The 21046-nt window shown below is 37.9% G+C and overlaps 1 protein-coding gene across 1 annotated transcript in view; it reads left to right on the top strand.

Annotated features, from left to right (window-relative positions):
- The window catches only part of LAMA4 (laminin subunit alpha 4), a gene marked incomplete at its 5' end in the record, with an annotated part of 67404 nt that extends 46521 nt beyond the window's left edge, over positions 1 to 20883 (top strand). Inside the window, 15 exons of the mRNA XM_027893035.1 lie at positions 97 to 228; positions 1246 to 1388; positions 4660 to 4798; positions 5896 to 6033; positions 7548 to 7681; positions 8945 to 9109; positions 9793 to 9946; positions 10592 to 10782; positions 12310 to 12499; positions 13299 to 13454; positions 14464 to 14623; positions 15603 to 15733; positions 18066 to 18159; positions 19112 to 19231; positions 20688 to 20883. Of these exons, the coding sequence (XP_027748836.1) occupies positions 97 to 228; positions 1246 to 1388; positions 4660 to 4798; positions 5896 to 6033; positions 7548 to 7681; positions 8945 to 9109; positions 9793 to 9946; positions 10592 to 10782; positions 12310 to 12499; positions 13299 to 13454; positions 14464 to 14623; positions 15603 to 15733; positions 18066 to 18159; positions 19112 to 19231; positions 20688 to 20833 (2193 nt within the window). The remainder of the gene's footprint in view (positions 1 to 96; positions 229 to 1245; positions 1389 to 4659; positions 4799 to 5895; positions 6034 to 7547; positions 7682 to 8944; positions 9110 to 9792; positions 9947 to 10591; positions 10783 to 12309; positions 12500 to 13298; positions 13455 to 14463; positions 14624 to 15602; positions 15734 to 18065; positions 18160 to 19111; positions 19232 to 20687) is intronic.
- Positions 20884 to 21046: the final 163 nt, after the last annotated feature.

Genomic DNA, 21046 nt, shown 5'->3' with positions numbered 1-21046 from the left:
GCATGCTTTTCACATCACTCTCATAACACTGTTTATTGATTTTTTTTTAATTGCTGCCACATACTGCTTTTCTGACTGCTGTTTTGTTTTATACAGAGCATGTTCTTCAGCCTAGAGATGCACAATGGTTTCTTGTACCTTCGCTATGACTTTGGTTTCAGCAGCGGTCCTGTGCTTCTTGAGGACTCCATGAAGAAGGCTCAGATTAATGATGCTAAATTTCATGAGGTAGAGATGTGGTCACTATCATTACCATTTGACCAGCTATCCCAGAAACTCCAAAGCAGCAATGATTGCTCCAGCACCCATGATGAGGGTCCAGGTGGTGATACAGTAGAACAGGTAGAAGAGTAGAGTGCATGCAAGACCCACACCACTACTGAGCAGTGGAAAGGGAAGGCTCTCCCTGCCTCCTCGTAAATCAGTGCTTTTAGACAGATTCTGTTTATTGTTAGCCAAGGATAGGACAGTTCCCATGGGAGAAAAAGTGTTATTAAGTCAAAATTCAATTATATCAAAGACAGCTCTATATTTCAAATATACAACTCTGCTCAACTAAAATCATGTCATTATAACTTGACCACCTTAGTTGCTATGCATTGTATTACAAAAATTATGGCATTTCCCATTTCATTTTAAAAGAGTTGATTTGGTATCATCCTTTTATATAGGCACAGTATTTTAGGGACTTTGGCAGATGTAAAATATTTATTTCTATCTGGTTTTAGGGAATTTGCTTTAAGCAAGTGTAACTGTGACTGTAAAAATCTCCCTTAGTGAGTTGCTTCTCCTGACATTCACTTGATGTAAACTCAGCTTGATTCCTGACCCCCAACTTTAGTTCTATTCATGTTTAAGTAGAGCACAATTATGCTTTTTAGGCTTTCACAACAAAATAAGTTTTTTTAAGAAGTATGCCCTAACTTCTTGGATAAACCAAGAAAGCACTCTGAAGTTAATGGAGCTTATCTGTTCACCACAGTGCAGAATTTGACAGGGATACTTTCATGTGGATTTATTCATAAGTGAAATATCCTGTGGATTCAGTCATCAGAGGAATTATGATGAGTCAAAATAAGCTTCCTAGTAGTAATCCTTGTCAGCATCTCCCAATTTACAAACAACTTCTTTGGTAAATGGGAGGAACTTTTCAAACAAAAAGATACAAAGATCCAATCAATTTTGCAAGATCACCATGACAATTTACAAAAGATAGCATTTTTAAACACATGCTTTTCTTTTCAGATTTCTATTATATATCACAATTCTAAAAAGATGATCTTGGTAGTAGACAGGAGACATATAAAAAGTGTGGACAATGAAAGAACAGCAATGCCATTCACGGATATCTACATCGGAGGAGCACCTGCTGAGATCTTGCACTCCAGGTTGGTTTACGACTGGGATTCAATCATTATATTCAAGTGATCACCATATTTAAGTTATGTTGTATGACCTTTGCTGAAGGGGTAACAATAAAATATTTTATTTGGCATCAACACCTTATGTAAAACAACCCCTCAGACATTTTTCTAAGTGTCTCTCAGAGCCCTGAAGTACCAAGGATAAGGCTTGATCTAGCACAGTCAGTTAAACTCTACTAAAACTGGCCTAGTTTTAGTAAGGGTAACAGAAACAGTCATCTTCTTAAAACAAAAAGGCATTTTCAAAGAACACATTATTATATAAAATTACTATTCCTTCTTACTCTGCAAAAAGTGATTGTTGTAAAATAACAATGCACTAGCTGAAGGATCAAGACCCTCTAACAACTGCATTTTCAAACCCAAAGATGATCTTTTTCCTACTAAGCATTTCAGTTGTTATCCATCCCTGGTTCCCTCCAGATCCAAGTCAGCTGGCTCTGTGTAGGCGTGGGAAGAAAAGAAAAAATCCCATCGCGCCATTTGACAGAAGCCAAGTTTAGTCTCTGTAGAGTTTATAACTCTAATTTCCTGCAGTAGGAATCTGCCGGACCCCAGGGTCATGTTCTGAGAGCAAACTGGCTGTTTGGAGAAGAGTATGCTTTTCTGACAGGCAATATTCATTCCCAGGGTCAGACAGCAAGGCCTGCATTTTCAGAAGGGCTCCAGCTGCTGTTTCAAGTGTCACAGCTACTAACAGGAATACCATTTCTCTTTAAAATATCCTCCATGTAAAAAAAAAAAATATATATATATATATGTATATATATAAAATACTTAATCTTGAAGCTTTGAAGATAGGAACAAACATCAGATAAGGAAAAATGATGCCTTTCAATCCCATGGAACTATTTGAACATGTAAAAAAGTGATCAGCGAGGGAGAAAGAGTATATAATTTATCCATCTTTTCAGATAGCTCTTTACAATGGTCTGTCATAAAGGGCTATTAAGAAAACTAGTGGAGTGGAGAGGGGAAAAGCTGCAATGGATTAGCTAGCATCTGGGAAAGAGAAAATAGGACATAGTACTAACTCTTCAATTTTTGCAATATAAAAAGTCTACAGCACATGCTCAAAGGATCTCTCTTAGGGTTGGTATTAAATATATTAATGATCTTGAAAAAAAGTAAAAAAGGATAGTGAAAGTTTCTTTGGTTAATCAAGCCTAAAGAACACTGAAAAAGCCCAGAAGGACCTAGAAATCTAGACAGTTGAGCAGTTCAGTGGCAGATAAGACTTATTCACAAATGTAGGAATCACGTGAATTATGCCTGCAGTTTTTGGAGCAGATTTTGTTTATTCTTGTACACACCTGGAAAGTACTTTCAAAACAGGAAAAATAACATCTCAATTAACAAGTAATATCAGAAAAAAAACCCACATAGACATTGTAAAAATATGATCAATAATAATATCGAAAAATATATACAGAAATTATTTAAGCGGAGCTACAGCTTTGTCTCTAATATTGTACTCAATTTTCATTCTCATGACAAGGGTAGACAGCAAAAAGGATGGTCCAAATGTGGTGATATCATTCAATTTTCATCAGGAGCATAAGTTAATATTCTACTGATGATGTACTACTCTCTCCCTACTACTACTATCCACTACTGATATTTATGCTTTCTTTTTGCAGACAGACTTATATTTTAATGACTTTGCTGGGCAACAGCAGGGTGGGAAGACAGCTTTAGTCTTGGAGGAAGAGTTTCATATTCTTTTAAAGCAGTGTCTTTTCATTCACTTCAAATGCATTTTTCTCTGTCAATTGTCTTTTTTCTCCAAATAAATGAATCTAGAAGTACCATTATACATTATTTCTCTTTCACCTCAGTCACTGCATAAAGCAGAAAGCTAGGGGGACATAGGAGTATGGGACACTGAGAACTGTTAAGAAATTAACTCAGAAGCCTTTCTGTAGGTGAAATCCTATCTTCCATAGTTCCTGTTGCTAGAACCTGTTGTTAGGTTAATGGCATTTAACAGGCAGTTTTGTGGCATTCAGCCAGTCACATGGTCAATCGGAGTAAAGAATATACAGGTAGACTGATACCCCACACTTTCATCCAAATCTTGATGGCCAGAGCCTTCCTGTTGATTTCGTCTTCCTGCTGATTTCACTGAGGAGCAAATTAAGCCTCTATAGCACTCCTGTTTCATCTTATTTCAGACATGTACATCTGCAGTACTTTACCTGATAGTCCATTTTTGCCAGTGCAGCAAAATAAGCATTCTAAGAGCTTGATTCATCTGCCATGTTTCCAGTGTCTACCTTACAATGAGATAACTCATAGATAACTAGTGCAGAAGCAGATGTCAACAGTATCATCTCATGTGAAGTGAAAAGAATCCCACTGCTAAGGTACACATTACTTAAAGAGCAAAGACACTGTCCAGGTTGCCAGGTCAAAACTCTGGATTTCACATTCACTCCTTTGGGTTATTTGTTCCCCAGTTACCTCTTGGACTGGTACCCAGTAGATTCCACCTAATTTCCTTGCCCTGTCAGATACTATGATTTTACTTCTTCTTGGACCTTGAGAATAGTGAGGACAAATTCAGATGTATTCACCCTATGCTGTAACGTTGTGATATCTTGGTAAGGTGTGTAGTTGAAAAACTGAGAATAATGAGTAGGAGCAGTTGGGATACACTCTGTCTATCTCAAATCTGACATAAAAAGGACCCTGGAAGCCCATCTACTGCTCACATTTACAATTATGTAAACCCACACATCAGCAAGTAGACTTTACTTTTACTTCCCTGACCTCTGTTAACACTTTTTTTAAGAAATAGAGATCCATTTGCTTCCAAAGACAAGAATGTAGCTTGCTAGTAAAAGCAAGACAGGAAACTAAATCAGATTTTTTCTAAAATGTTAGAAAAATGGAGATAAAAATCCATTGATTTTAACTTTAAGGGGGTAGAAATATATTTTAAAACGAGTCTTTTTGTTTCTATTTTTTTATCTTTTTTAATTTACTCTATATGTATGTCTTCTCTGAACTCTCATGTATTTCTCCCCATAAAATTTATTACAACTAGTGCATTTTAACTTTTCAAAACACATAATGTGGCTAATTAGTTGTTTTACATAAAGATGCAAGAATTGAGCACTAGTGAAGCAAATTATTGAAGTTTTTCCAAGACCTTTAGAACATCTTGGACACAAAAGTGTGTTCAGAAAGGCAAGGGCTATCTAACTGCAGCTTGTTTGGCATTGTTTTCCAGCAGCATTAGTTCACATCTGGCAGGAAGCATCGGCTTTAGAGGCTGCATGAAGGGTTTCCAGTTCCAAAAGAAGGATTTCAACTTGTTGGAAGAACCAGGAACACTGGGAATCAGCTATGGGTGCCCAGAGGATTCACTGGTAAGCATAACATCATTTGTGACTTAACAACAAATTTTTGACAATGGATATAGCTGTGAGCTTGAGTTTTACTCCAAACAATGGAAAGACAGTCTTCTACCAAGGAAATGATCATTTACTCATTGATTGGCAGAGGAGGTGTGTGTGGGGGGGGTGTCTGTTAAGTCTGCTGACATACTACCCGATTTTCACCTTGAATTACAGCACAAGGTGTTTCACTTGATACTCTTCTCATATGTGAAATGGCAGTGTGAAAGCTGGGCCTGAAATAAATTTTGTGCTGTATTTTGAAAGGAAATATTGCAATGTAATTTGTTTTTCTTGAACATACAAGGAGAATTGTTCTCACATGCATCCCAATACAGATGTATGAAATGGAAAAGGCAGCAAAATATTCTCCCTTCAAGACCAGCTCTTCCTCTGTGACACACACACACTGCACAGCATTAGCACTGAGAAGATTGCCAGTTTGCTTCTGATCCCTTTCATCATTTGTTCATTACAATGCAAGGCTGGTAAATCTAAACAGCATTTGGTGTCTTCATCCTGCAGTCATGTCTGTCCAAAGCCATGCTTCAAACCTGTGAAGAAGAAAGATCCTGCCGCTTGTAGAACTCCTCACACTCTCGCTCTCTGTCAACAAGGAAGCTATATGGAATTTGTCCAACCTTGGATCCAGTATTCCTCCTGAGACTCACAGGGTTATAGGCCACCATGCCCAACACCTTCCACCCTACCCCAACACTCAGTGCAGCACACAGGCTAATATATCTCTTGTTGGAACTGTGACTCAGTGCCACACATCTCAGACAGGGGCATAAGCCCCATCTGCTTCCACTCTTCATGCTCACTAACATCAGCAGACTTAGGACAAGGCCAAGATCCCAGGAGACTGAGAACAAATTGCTATACTTTCTTAAGATTTTCCTGGCACACAGTGGAAAGCCCATATAAATTAGGTTAAGGCATGCAGGAAAAATATAAGGCTTTCTAAAACTGAACTGGTTGTACCTTAAAAAAAAAAAATAGCCTCATCCTTTTAATTATAGAAATGTTTTCTGAGATTTATTTGTAATTTTGTTTTATTTAATACACAGATGTCCCGCAATGCATACTTCAATGGAGAGAGCTTCATTGCATCAAGCCAAAAAGCATCCCTCTTTACTGAATTTGAAGGAGGCTTTAATTTCCGGACATTGCAGCCCAGCGGGCTGTTGTTTTACTATTCTGAGGGAGTGAGTATCTATTTCTTTACAGTTTGTTTTATTTTTATCCTTGCATTTTTTCCCAGCAGAATACTAGGAGAACAATACAATTTTTTGGTTCATGCTTTCATAACAGAGAAAGCAGTCTGCAATATAGAAGTATTTGTTGGTGACCTCATTTTCACAGTTTGCATTTGATCTACAGATGAAAACCAGCAGTTCTTAGACATTATCTTGATGTTGAGAAGAGAACTGGATCATATGCCTAAAATCACCATGCATCTATTTGTGCTCAATTAAATCCTTAGGGCAGAAATGCGCAGTGTATCTTGCTGTGCTCAGCAGCACTGCAATCCCTATTTGGACCTGTAGGTGCTACCAATGTACAAATAATACTAAGGACCTGACGTTTGCCTTCCAGAGACAATCACCTAGAAGTAAAGTTTGTCTGAATTAGTGGCACGGTATTTTGAGCATGCTGACTTGAAAGAAATCAGTCTGAAAGCTGCCTATATTCCCAGATGGTAATCAGACCTCCATGTGTGACAGGGAAAAGCTGCGCTTGAGAATCGCTCCTTGCAGCCATGGGAAGCCAGGCTGCTCTCAATACCCCCTCAGAAGTGTGACACAGGCAGAAATACGGACTTTCACTCACAAAATGTTGTGTGAGACAAAGCAATCCCAAGATCCTGCAGGCTCAGACTGACATCTGCACCAAGCATGAGCTCAGATGACAGAACATTTGCAACCACCCTCAAATGTCTGTTCTGCTATCCTTGCAGAATATCATCAGCAGTGCAGCAGGGAAGGCTGTGTGACACCGATAACACTTCACATTTTGCAGCCTGGGGTATTACCTTAAATTGAAATCAGTAACCGTGTCAGTTATCCACATCGTTTGCATAAATGAGGCCTCACACACACCACTTCAGGTTTTAACTCAAAAGCTCTAATCCTATGAGGTGCCAAGTGCCCTACTTAATAAACAGAAGTTCAGCTATTTAGCACTTGAGAGAATGAGACAGCATGGTTCCTAGCAGTGCACAGTGACAGTGCTTGCTCTAATGGAACAGAGAGTATTCCTGCTAGTGGCACAGTGATCCTGTATGCCTGACCCAGATAGCAGATCTTATCTCTGAGATAATTTTGAGTGATTGAAAAAGTCTGATCAGGAGGAATTAGGCAAATAAAAAAAGGTCTTGATCTTATGACAGCAGGAATCTCACAGCAACAGCTGCTCAATTCAATACTGGGTTACCAGAAACACAAAGGAAATGTAAACATCATACCTTCATGCTAGATAGAAGGAGCTCATGTGACAGATACATGAGACATAATGAGCAGCAGAGCTCCCAGAATTCAGCAAAAATTTAAATTCTGATGATATCATCTCCTGTTCCGCTTCTCAGAGTATATCTTTTTGCAAATTAAGCACAAATGGGGAAAACAGCAGGAAGGAAAACAAATACAACAGGAAAATGCAGAGAACTGATAATTTTTCAGTGTTATACTTGCTTATGAAGATGTTTTTGTCTGTATTTCAGTCAGATGTATTATCCATCTCTATGGACAGAGGTGCTGTCGTTTTAAATGCAAGTGGAACTAAAATTCAGTCACCAGACCGAAATTACAATGATGGAAAAACCCACTTCATCATTACTTCTGTCACCCCAGAAAGGTAAAGCTGTCCAGCATCTTTTATTCCTTACCTTTAGAATAAAAATATTTCTTGTAAAGCACATTATCATTTAATACTCACTTTCAAAGTGACAATTAAGCAGTGCTTTTTTTAAGTGATATTTTTAACTGACCAATTCAGTGACTGAAAACTGGCCAGCTTGCCCTGAGTACAAGATGATTGGAATTTTTAGTAAAATCAAAATAACAGTTTTTCTCAAAGCTTAGACCATTTTTTTGTCTTCAGGTAAGAAAGCAGTTTAATATAATTCAAGACAAGCATGAGATTCATTTTCCAGCAGGATTGGTTCTTCTAATTTGTTAAAGCAATCCCCAGTTGACCCTGAAGTAATTGAGGCATCTTCACATAAAGCATTCATTTGGGATGTATACAGTGGAACACGTTCAAAATATTTTTAGCACTTACAATCACAAATGTAAGACTAAATACAGAAGTAGGGAATAAGTCTCTCTCTGCGCTTCTTAAAAAACTTGAAAGCATTGGTTTATTAGTATGTTTTACTGTTGTTTTCTATGTTTCAAATTTTCTTAGAAGGTCAAATAATCAAAACAATTTTCTTCAAGAACCTATACAGATGCAAGCAGATCATTCTTACTTTTCTAATGGAAGTAGATGCTTGTATCTATGACTTCTGACATCCAAGAATCATAGTTTGAAAAGCTGATGGTATGAAAAGGTGCCTTGGAATAGCCTTGGGGATTGTCACGTTTCCCTGAGTGTGATGAATTTTGCCCTTGTCAAACAAAATCTATGTCTGATGCTTTAGTTATACTCAGTTTCTTCTTTCTGGTTAGTGTTGCAAAATCAGATTTGGTAAAAAGCATTGTATAAGTCCAAAATTCAATGTTCTGTGATGAAAGAGAAGGAAAAAGGGATAGAGGCGTAAACAAGAAGGATTAGCATGTGCTTAGATCTTATCTTACCCAAATGGTGGCTCCATCCATTTCATTACAATCCTTTAGTTTATCTTTTTCCATTGAGTGGACTGTATATTTTTGGACTTCACAATTAACCGCAGGATAATATTAAATCCATGGGTCTTTGTGCACAACACTGTCATGGTTTATTACACTGCTACTTGTTGCACAGCTGAAAGCAAGGTCTTCTCATGACTCTGAGCACTACATACATCAGGGATGTGTGCACTGAGTGGAGCATTTTGGGTGCATGTAATATGCTGTCTAACCACTGGTACTGACATTTCCGAAACTAGCCTGCAAAATGGATGCTTTGCCTTTGCAGGTATGAGCTGACTGTTGATGACAAGAAACAAAGCAAGAAGAACCCAGGAAAGGACAGAGCAGGGAAAAGCCCAGACAGCATCAGGAAGTTTTATTTTGGTGGCTCTCCCCTCAGAACGCAGCAAGCCAACTTCACTGGCTGCATAAGCAATGCTTACTTCACTAGGTACGTAAATTCCTCCCAAACACAGGCAGCTTGAATAGTAGGTCAAGAGAAGTGATTATTGTCACAATAAAAGTTCCTGTCTCATTTTGTAAGTCTAGACAATATGTGTGAATAAGTTTCTTACCTTATTTACCATGGAATCTGCTGGCGCAGACCTGCTGGGTTAAGATATTGTTAAGGTGGGAATAACTTGATGAAATCAGCTCTCAGTACTGTACCTGCTAATGCTGCTGGTGCAATGTATAATTTGCATAGCTGTAATTTACATTTATATTATGCAGCTTTCAGCTCTGCCTTTGAAACAAAATGATATTAAAGCATCTCACAGGAGTTGGGGAAGTTAGGAATTTGGTCATGTGAAAATGGTCAGAATATGTTGATCTTAACTGCTTTATGAAATGTTCTTATATAAGAGATTTTAAAGTAAATTTGATGCTGCATATTGATACCCTTTGTTTATGCTAGCATAAATAGTCAGAGGTCATATAGGCTGTCCATATTACCCAAAGATTGAGGGTCAATCTCTATTTTTATCCATGGTCCAAGAATGAAAAATACCCATTCAAACATCATTTAAACTACACATGTACAATTCTATGACTTTTATGAAGACAGTTCCAACACTTGGGGGGGGGGGGGGGGGGGGTGTAAAAAGTGTTCTTTTCACCTCCTCTTTGAAACAGGTTGGATGAAGAGGTTGAAGTAGAAGACTTCCAGAAGTACTCTGAGAAAGTTCAGACATCTTTGTATGGATGCCCTGTTGAATCTCCTCCAGTAGCTCTTCTCCACAAGAAAGGAAAAAACTCATCAAAAGCCAAAGGAAACCGTAATAAAAAGGTTTGCTACAAATTGCCCCAGTACTACCCTAGAGTTTAACGAAATGCCACGACTGGAAATTCTCCAAATCATAGATCCAAAATGCATAAAGACAATTGCAGATATATAAAGGGAAGTATCCTGCTCCTTTACATATTCCATTACTGCAAATGATTGCTCTGGCCTACACTTGCATCATTCTCTCTCGCTAGAACTGCAAAATAGAATTTCAGAATTCTTAAAATAAGTACTGCAGAAAAAAAGCCTTCTTGATATCTTCTATATTATAAAAGTAATAAGCCTGCTTCTGTTCTCAGCTCCTTCTGTGTGGCTCTCTCTTCCTTCCTTCAGCATGCAGAACTTTTAGTTCATGCATGTCCTCTTAGGCCTATGGTACAGCTCATACCATCAAAAGCAGAGAGGAAAAGATTTAACTAGGAAAACTGCAAAAGGATTGAATTGTAATTATGTTAGCTACACATGCATTTTGTTTATCCCTTGTTCTGTCCCAAACTAGCATCTATATTAGATCTGTTCAGGGAAAATTTTATTTGGAAACAGTCCTGGCATTTATGTAATATTACTAGCTTAGATATAAATGATACTGCTGTTTTCTTATGTTAATTTTAGTTTAAAATTATGGTTAATAGTTCTTTTTCTATGAAGGTGGAAAGAGAGAAAGACAAGATTTCACAGCCTTCAACTGGCCTCAAAAAACTCTATCAAGTGAATATGCAAAAAGACCCTCAGTGCCAGTTGCCCATGAATCCCAAGGCAACTGAACATGCCTATCAGTTTGGAGGGACAGCAAACAGCCGGCAAGAATTTGATCACATACCAAAGGATTTCAGTCAAAGGTAAAGTGACTTAAGAAATAAAAATTAAATATATTGAGGAGGAGAAAGATGTACTTCAAATTTTTTAAAAATGGACACATTTCTGCTGTTACCGTGGCTTTTTCCTTTATATCTTAGGCCAAATTTTGTACAGAAGATGTTGTTAGGTTATATTAAAATGTGCTTCAGTTGAGTAGAATGTGTTTGCAGTTACATCCCTCTTGTGGAGTCTTCATCTGCATTGTATATTAACAAAATGTGTTTCCTTGCCTACTTATATGAAGCTTTTGAGGATGTTAGTTCTGTACAAGCAACACACAATCTGTCTCTTATCCAAGAAGTAATGACAGTGGAGCAGAGGTGGAGAAGAACATGAAAGCTCACCAAGAAATGAAGTAGTTACATGCTGAGTGGACCTTGTAAACAGTTTAATGGTTAGGAATCTACACATAAAGCTATGTCCAATTCAATGGAAATTCAAGTAATAACAAGTCCAGATACTGTTGAAACTTCATTTTCATGCTCCCACAGACTTTGTCATGCAGTATGTTAAGATCAATGAGGATTTTGGTTTAATAGTTTCCATTAAAGACTATCAATTCAACAACACAGCACTTCCTGGAAGCATACCAGACCACTAACTCAGAAGAGTGCCATTTCCTGATTTAAATAAAAAAAACCCATTACGTTTATTTTAATTCAATACTGTTTTACTTAGTGCAGTCCTGATGCTGCCCATATGAAGGAAAACCCAAACTCTAATACCTTCATCCCATCTTCATCCCCACAGCACATATTTATTTTTCAACCATTATTAAATCTTCATCTTTGTAATGTGCATTTTAAAAAAAACACATAACTTGTGTGTGTTTTAAAAGAACTGATATTGGCAAGGGCCTAAGTGGGTATGGAATGCAAACACAAATGCAAGTTGCAGTGTAGAGATTCTTGAGACAATATGAAGAAAGGAAGCTAGTTGAGTCACCTGAGAAGAAGGTGGAGTCAGTTTTGGCACTGTCCTACACCAATACAGCTTTGACGTGTTTCAGACCCAAAGTAATAATAGCAATCACTCAAGAAATTTTCACTGTTGACATTGTCAAACCAACGATGTATAACTTCCCATATTGTCATGGACTTCACAAGGAACTACAAGGAAGAGGAAGCTTAGCATCAAGTTTGGAATAGCATTAAAGATTTGTGAACTATCAAGCCTCCATGCCATCACAGTTAAAACTTCCCCCAACACTGCCGTTCAACAGGAATGGAAATGCAGTGTATATAGTGTCATGGTTTTTTGGTCTGTATTGAATTTATTCACTCCAGAAATTTTAATTTTTGAAAACAATTTCCTTGCCAGGCAGCTTCTTCTTCAGCTTTGACTTCTACTCCAACAATCCGCACCAAATGTTTCTCAGAAACACGAGTTCCATAAAATAGATGTATATTGTTCTGGATGAAAGGAAAATCTCAGTCTTCCTCTGCCTGATGTTTGATTTAAGTCAAGTATATCTACTTTAATTTTAATACTTTTTTTTTATGTGCCAGAGCTCAGTTCTCTATCAGTCTGAAAACTCACTCATCTCATGGAATGATTTTCTACGTTTCGGATCAAAAAGAGATGAACTTCATGGCCCTTTTCGTTGCTCATGGCCGACTCATTTTTATGTTTAATGCTGGTCAGCAGAAGATAAGGATTAAGAGCCAAGAGAAATACAATGATGGTCTGTGGCACGATGTAAGTAAAAGAAAGCAATCACTGTGATGGTACATGCTATCAAGGCTGCAGAAACTTACACCGATATTTTTAAATCTTCCATGTGGCTTTTTATCAAGTCATTAGTTAAGGGCAGGAAAGTGAGTCAGTTATAAAAATCCAGCAAATCCCAACACTAACAGCTGAATAGAAGTAACAGAAACAAGCAGAACAGTAAGGCAATTAAGAGTTAAGTGAGCTAGGAAAGAAAGGACTATGATAATTTTGTTCAGCAAATGTCTTTGAAATGCTTACAAGCACAGATCTCTTGGGCTCCCTCTGTAGTCTATCAAAATAAAAAGATAATTTTAGGAGTCAAGGTGAATTTCCCTCTATAGGTATCTCTCTCCTCACTAACTACTGATGAAGTCTACAGTTACTAAGCTACTGACTTGGGCATTTAAGAGTTTAAAGCATATCGGATGAATCCAGACCATAAAGCTAGAAAAGACTGTGAAAATGCCAACAGTGAGAGGAAGCAACAAATCCCATATGTGGATATAAGACAGGTAGATTCTCAGTAGACCTTGTGACACCTTGATTATCTCTGCCTTGTACATCAAGACATAAGAAAGTCAGCAGTTTTACTATCTAGTTTTCACATGAATGTGTAAAAAGAGGGTTGCCCAGCAAAAAAATACTGGCAGTTTAACAAAACAGGCTAGTAGAGTATCACTCACAAGCTTTTCTTCTCAAACAGCTTATCTTCTCCCACTGCACAGGAGTGATCCCTTAACAAGTGAAAGCAATCTTCCACACACTTTTCTTCTTCCCTTCCTAGGTGATATTTACTAGAGGCAAAAATATTGGTCACTTGATAATTGATGGTCTCCGAGTACTGGAAGAATCTTTTGGCGGTAATACTAATGCTTGGCAAGTCACTGCACCACTCTACATTGGAGGTGTAGCTCCCGGAAAAGCCGTAAAAAATATCCAGGTAAGGCAGACACCTGTTAAATCAGCCCATACCTCTATGTACAGCTAATACAAAAGCTGACTGTAGGGATGGGTTCAGGCAAAAGCATATTAAGATCTGAATCCTCGGCAAACTGGAGAAAACGCTTCAGTTCAAGTCTGTAGCAAAGCCCCCACAGGGCGGGGCTGGTGGTAGCTCGGCTAGGCTTCCACAGACATGCAGCAGCAACTGGAAAGCCAGTGGTTCCCAAGGAACAGAAAAATCCTAGTAACATCCAAGCTTAAATGATCCAGATAAAGTTATGCAAGATCAATTTCATCCCGAGTTCTGAGATGTAGAACGGGTTTAGAAGAGAATTTAATTTTGGTTTAGTATCTCTGTTTTAAGACACTACCTAGAAATCAGGATTCTGTTCCACAGCTTGGTAATGAAGTATATGGAAAGGGGTTTTAAAGCAAAAATGAATATAACAAAGTCTTCTTCAAGGCAATCTTTAGAATTTTAATTAAAAACAGTTTCCAGAGAAAGGAAGCAGGAAAAGTGCTTTTTGTAGCCTCTCATGTCTCTCTGATGACTTCAAGGTAATTCCAGCTTCTGCTGTTTCTCAAAAAGTCCTTACTGAACTGTGAGAAACAAAGCACAACTAGAGCAAGGCAGTGTTATACATACTTCACAGCATTGAGGCAAGATAGGGTCTGCTTTTTCAGAGTTTATCTATCTTGTTAGGAATGTTAAAGTAAAAATGAACATAAGAGAGAATATTTCAAGGTAATCTTCAGTGTTGTGAGCCTAGCAAGGGAAATTATTATAACGTGGTAAAAATTATCATAATGTGCTAAGACAAGTACACCAGCAAATGGTCACTCCTTACATTTTTTAACTAATAAAACAGCATGTAATTAAAATGAGCCAGACAATCACAGCCTTACAGCCTTAGCTTACATAAACAAGTAAAAATAAGGACAGGAGAATTTATTTCCTTCCACAAGCAGTTTATCTACCAATCATGCTTTTTTTTTTTACCCCTCAGATTAATTCTGTCTACAGTTTCAATGGCTGTCTCAGCAACTTACAGCTCAATGGAAGACCAATTACTTCAGCTTCGCAGACATTTAGTGTAACGCCTTGCTTTGAAGGCCCATCAGAAGCAGGAACATACTTTTCATCAGAAGGAGGATATGTCGTTCTTGGTAACACAATTCTAAACAAATGTATCCCATAATGAGATTGTAGTATTCACTGTGCTTCAGAATGGCATATTTCACTAAAGGTTGTGGTAATTTCTGAGACTGTGAGCTGTAAGGATTATCAGATACAGATCATTATTCTGGTAGGCACTTGATGTTGGCAGGTGCCAATGTCACCGTGAAACTTGACATAAACACATCTGTGTGTATGTATTTCAAATAATTAGAATAATTTCACAGGGGAACTGATTATAATATGGTAAAAATTACCGTAGAAGTCAATGTGGCTAAGACAAGTACATTAGCAAATGGTCACCCCTTCAGTTTTTTAATTAATAAAACAACGTGTAATTAAAAAATCCTATAGAAATGCTTTCTGCATGTTTAATGCAGAACAGCTTGAAAAAACACATCTTTTTTATCATTTAGGCCTTCTGTGTTCCAGGAAGTGTTTTATGAGGGTGATTTGGTCACACAGACTGTGATCTGAACAAGAAAGGAAAGTGCACAACCCAATTCATTGGCAACACCAAGAATCGGACAGTGTTTCTCATTTGCTCCCTGGCCTGCCACCAGATTGAAAAAGGGAGTTTCTCCTTCTGAATCATCAAAGCTCAAGTGGATTCCCACTCACTCAAAAATGACTGCTAAATGTCTAGCAAATTGCACAGTAAGAAACTGCCAAAAAATACAGATAATTTACTTCCTGTTGTCCATTTCATTGCTAAGAAATTTTTTTTAAAAATACATTTTTTAAATAATGAGAAACAATAAATAAACCTTCATTAGTATTCCAAGCAAACACAATCAAAACAAAACTTGAAATGGGTCATTGACAGCACACCATGCTATCTCACATTTCAATAGTTTTAAGGACAAGTAAGTTCCACTCTGGGTTTGATTTTCTGTTTTGACTTTGAATAAATGTCCAATTTCATCACTAACTCAGCACAAAAACAATATTACTCTTTTTACCTCATAGATGAATCCTTCAGTTTAGGCCTGAAATTTGAAGTTGTTTTTGAAATACGTCCCCGAAGCAGCTCAGGAATTCTACTGCACGGTCACAGTGTGAATGGAGAGTACTTGAATATGCACATGAGAAATGGACAGGTATAATGAAGGTCATATTTCCTCCCCTGCTTTGACTGATTTCTCTCCCACCTACTTGGGCTTTGCTACATGCAGATTCTGTCTTACAAATATGCCATTAATGGATTCTTATTTCTCTCCTAAATATAATAACTGCTTATATTAGGCAATCCAGACATTTATTTCAAAATACAAAAGACAAGATCAGATCGCTTTACTGACACAAACTATAAATATTTCATGAGCAATTGAAAAGAAGCAAAAGCACTGACTCTTTGGTGCTGCTCTTTCATCCACATGTTAAAAATGTCACAAGTAAGGTAACTGCTGATGAATTTTAATTTCCTGTTTGTTAGAAGTCTGAGTTGCACTCAGTCTCTTCTTCCTTTAACATATATGTGTGTGATGGGCAGAGAAACGCAACACCAAGGAAACATGCTGTCACCTCTCTTACAAGAGCAGGAACTTACAGCAGAGTGACTGAGTGGACAGTTGAACATGGTGAAAGCAGGTGTCTCATATAGGTGACTAAGTGAGCTGTTATTCAGAGAACCTGTTTTTCTATACTGGTTATAGATGGAACAACAGGTGTTTCAGTTAGGCTCCTAGCTAACTAGGTAAGATAAAGCTTATCCTTACCCCTGTAGCTAGCTCTTGGTGAACTAACAAAGAAATTGTAAAAGGGCATTGCATTGGTGTTTATCATGCCACACTCAAAGGCTGAATCTGTATATAACTGGTCCAGTCTAGTACTTCTCATGTAAAGTTCCAGCTGGAGGTCTGGATGTCCAGAAACTTGTTTGGTTTTCCCAGCTGTATCAGTTGGTCTAACAAAAGATGCTGTTTCTCTTCTTGCTTCAAACCTCACCTCCTGTATAACGTGTATGCAATTCATAAACAAAATTCACTGTGAAAAAGCAGTTCTTTCCTGCTTGTCCCTGCAGCAGTCCAGTACCTTCTTAGTAAGCATTTGTGTTTCTTTAGCATTAATTATCTGTTCCCTTTGTATGCACTATGAAAGACTAGCTTTGTGAAAACAGTTTTGCTTGACAAACAAGATCAGCAATTTCAATTCATATTTTAAATGTACACATCTCTATCAGTACAGCTTGTCTGGGTGATTTATTAAGGAGTCACTTTCCCTCATGATTCTTTGTTTGCTTATATATTTTGTTCAAGGGTGGATAAAAGTGAACATGAGGATCATTTCAACTGTGCTTGCTGGTGCCCTTCTGGAAAAAAATATATTTAAAATTTCTTAGTTACAGAGACCCTCTAGAATTAAATATAAGTTCTTTCCTTGGGAGAGACTACTTACAAGGGCCTGTAGTGGCAGGGTAAGTGGGAATAGCTTCAAACTGAAAGAGAGTAGGTTTAGATTAGATATTAGGAAGAAAGTCTTTACTGTGAGGTTGATGAGGCACTGGAACAGGTTGCCCAGTGAAGCTGTGGATGCCCCATCCGTGGAAGTGTTCAAGGATAGGTTGGATGGGGCTTCAAGCAACCTGATCTAGTGGAAGATGTACCTGCCCATGGCAGGGGGGTTGGAACTAGATGACCCTTAAGGTCACTTTCAATTCAAACCATTCTATGACTCTATTATTTTCAGTCAACACAGTGTCAGATCAAGGGCAACTTTGATGTTTGAAAAGCCTGAGTGGCTGGACTCAGAGTTTGGAGTTCTCTGGCAGTCATCACTGGGAATCTCTTGTCCCTCAGTAGGGGCACAACACTGCTCTGCTGCTGCTGGAACATTTCCATGCAGAAAGATACTAATCCATTAACCAAAGCAGAGGTGCAAAATTCAGAATAAGGTTCACTTTCTATCTCTGCCAGATATTTATTGGTAAGCTGGAAAAACTAATTTAAAAGTCATTCTGAAATTCACTACCTATTCCTTTATGTTTGTTTATACTTGGGTTTTTCATTACTGTTTTCCTTATTAAGTGGCTAGCAAGATGCCAAAACATCATCTGATGACTCTAAACACTTATTTACCACACAGGAAATTATAGAGTAGAGGTACTAGAAAATGAGTGAAATTAGCTGTTATTTTTAAATCTTTTTTTTTTTTTAACTCTTCATTGAATTAAATTAGAAATGTCTCAGAACTATTGAATCTGAACAATAACTAAAAACAAAACCACACAAAACAATCAAAACAAACAAACAAACAAACCACCTAAATTGTGAATTAAAAAAGGTACTTTATTTTGAAGAATTTAATGAAGTCATGTTTTCCTTTCTCTTGGATACTTGACATATTTTGAGTTAGGAATACAGCATTATCATAACTGAAGTTAAAAAGATAAAAGGAGGGCATTTACAGTGACAATTACATTATTTTCCCCAGGTTACTGTGAAATTGAATAATGGAATCAGGGATTTTTCAACTTCAGTGACACTGAAACAGAGTCTCTGTGATGGCAGGTGGCATCGAATTGCAGGTCAGTAAAATGCAATCATCCCCTAATTAAGGCAACAGAGCCCATCTCTCCTCCCCAGATATGCAGCTCCATGGGCTAGAGCACTGGGAATGTGGTCATATTTTGAGTTCTTCTTTTTCACCTGTCAAGATCAATGTTTGCGTGAAAGACATAGTCTCATTCATCCCTCAGATGTAGAGCTGTAGAGCTTCCTGGGAGGACGAGCACAAGTTCCTGTGAAGATATGAAGAACAAGCAAAGATGGAAGCTCCTCATTCAAAAAACACAGCCTAGCTGAAATGCTGGCAACGTTTCCTAAGTCACATCCCAGATGATATTCCTCCTTTCCCAAGGTTAAATAAGTTGGTAGAATGTAATAGGCACAAGTATATGCTGCCCTTAAAGGTCAAACAAGACAGACTTGAGGAGCCTTACAGTCAGAATTTTGCCCCTGTGCCAGAGAGTCATCCTTCTTTCCTGGATTTGAAAGTCAAAAAAGTCCTTCTAAACCCCAGGTACTTTGAACCCCTTTACCTTCCTGTCTAGATACTGTCTCCTGCTGTCACATCAAGAAGAGATCTGAGTATGCACCCTTTTCCCATGCATTCTGGTTCCCTTCTAAAGGAAACCCAGGCACACAAGCAAGATGGAAACATCACTGCATTCCACTACATTCCCTATTGGGAATGATTTGGCAAACAGTTTTTCTAAGACACAAGCCATTGTATGCTCATACTCTACAGAATAGACACAGCCACCAGCAATCAAGAGCCCCACTCAAAAGCACCCTTGCTCCCACACTGTATTTTCCACTGGCCCTGCTCTGTGCCAGAATCTGCCCACATACTGTCACTGAGGGCTCACACTCCATCTAACACACTAAATGAACTAAACAGATCAAACAGATAACTCCCATCTGCCATAGAAAACTCATGTGCTACTTCTCATTGATCCCTGTTCCTTCTCCTTTCAGTTATTAGAGATGCTAATGTGGTGCAGCTGGATGTAGACTCTGAAGTCAACCATGTGGTAGGGCCACTAAATCCAAAGGCAATTGACCACAGGGAGCCAGTGTTTATCGGAGGTGTACCAGGTACGTTTTTCACAGCTTTGGGCTATGTTGTTCTCAGATGTCAACACCATTTCCAGAGAAAGCATAAAAACTTAGTTTTCATGTCAAAGAAAGAACAAAACATGCGAACAACCTGGTAAAATTTAAAGGCATAAGAGCAGATCAGAAATGTTCTGTCTCAAGTTCTCAGAGAAAAGAGAGTGCTGCTGCATTGAAATTAAAACATTCACAGCTGCTGGAGAGTCAGTAAGGACTAAGCAGAGCAGTCAGCCAGCTACAAAAAAATCCTTTTTTTTCTATTTTACCATTCAGTATGGCCTTACTGTTCTTTTAAGAAACAATTTATTTATTTATGGGATTGGAAACTCACTATCAGTGTAACTTGACTCTCAAGGTTTAGCTGCTGGTAGGTTCCTTTCCTCTTCCTTAAGCAATGGCATCTTTGAACACAAGACAAAACAAGGAGATTCTTTTTCTGACTAGTTGTTTCTATTGCACAGATGTCTGCTCATGTGTATTTGTGACTCACAGACCATCTGTGTAGCGTGGGCCAAGATTACTACATTTACTTCCCTTATTCAACAGACAGAGCTACTCTGTTGGGGTTCATATACAAACTGTAATCAACACTACGTGATTCAATTTTTAAGTCAACTCCTGTACATTTCTTATTGAAAACATGCAGCATTATTTCTCTGTGCCTTGAATGTCAATCATGAACAGCTCTAACTACAAAATTCATTATATTGCTTATCTTGGATTAGTGGCTTGAGTGTGTGGTGTTCACATCCATTCCACACTACCAGGAGCTAAAATGAGCCTAAGGGGAATAATAAAACCTATGCACAGATGCCTCTTCACTCCTTAAATCCAAACTGGAATTTTATTAGGACAGAACTCTTCCCAGAGAGGGAATATAAAGGGGTAATTGCAAATGCTGTTCTGCTTCATAATAGAGCCTTCTATTTCCACATTAATTATAGAATACTAAAGCAATGCCATTCATTGGCTCTATAACACTATTATCACCCTGGCACAGAAAAATCTTACATAGAACTTCACAAAACCAAACAAGATATAATACTAAATAATACCATACAAGTACAGAAAACTAGATGCAAACTAACAAATCAGACACAGATGACAATACATGTAATGTTTCATTACAAAAACAGACATGGAGATTCATTTACTCTGTTACTTAAAAGAAAATTGCAGTTGTCAAAAAATGCAAATTGTCTCTCTATTGACAATGTGTTACCAAGACTTTTACTCAACTGTAGAAAACTGACCATACTTACTCTAATGACTTCTAGGACACTGGCAATAAGCCAGATGTTTTAAAAGACCCACTGAAGATTCAGCAGAGCTGCAGTTAGCAGCAAATTTAAAAGATTCTGCCACCAAACTGATGATTTTGGTCATCACGAGCTCTAAATTTTTATCTATTTAATTTTTTTTCATCTGCTTCTTCCAGAGTCTCTGCTAACAACGAGCCTGACTACACGCAATTCCTTCATTGGCTGCATTCGTAACTTCATGATTGATGAAAAGCCAGTGAGTTTTAGTAAAGCGGCTTTGGTTAGTGGTGCTGTAAGCATTAATACCTGTCCAGCAGCCTGATAGCGCACCGCATTGATCCTGTAAAGTTCCTTAAACAACAGAAAGAAAAACAGAAAAAAAGTAACCATGTTCAGCAAGAGAAGAAGAGTGAAAATATCACAACTACATCTACAGAAAGCAGTATGCTTAAGGATCACTTCTAATATTTACACACAAAGAAAAATCACTGAAGAATAAAGTGCTGTTGCTTCTGCACTTCTCTTACTATACCAC

This window comes from Empidonax traillii, unplaced genomic scaffold (genome assembly GCF_003031625.1).
Source record: "Empidonax traillii isolate 1590-97213 ecotype Southwest subspecies unplaced genomic scaffold, ASM303162v1 scaffold377:size560545, whole genome shotgun sequence".
Lineage (NCBI taxonomy): Eukaryota > Metazoa > Chordata > Aves > Passeriformes > Tyrannidae > Empidonax > Empidonax traillii.
Note: the sequence above shows the minus strand (reverse complement) of the source record. Positions and strands in the feature narration are given on the sequence as shown.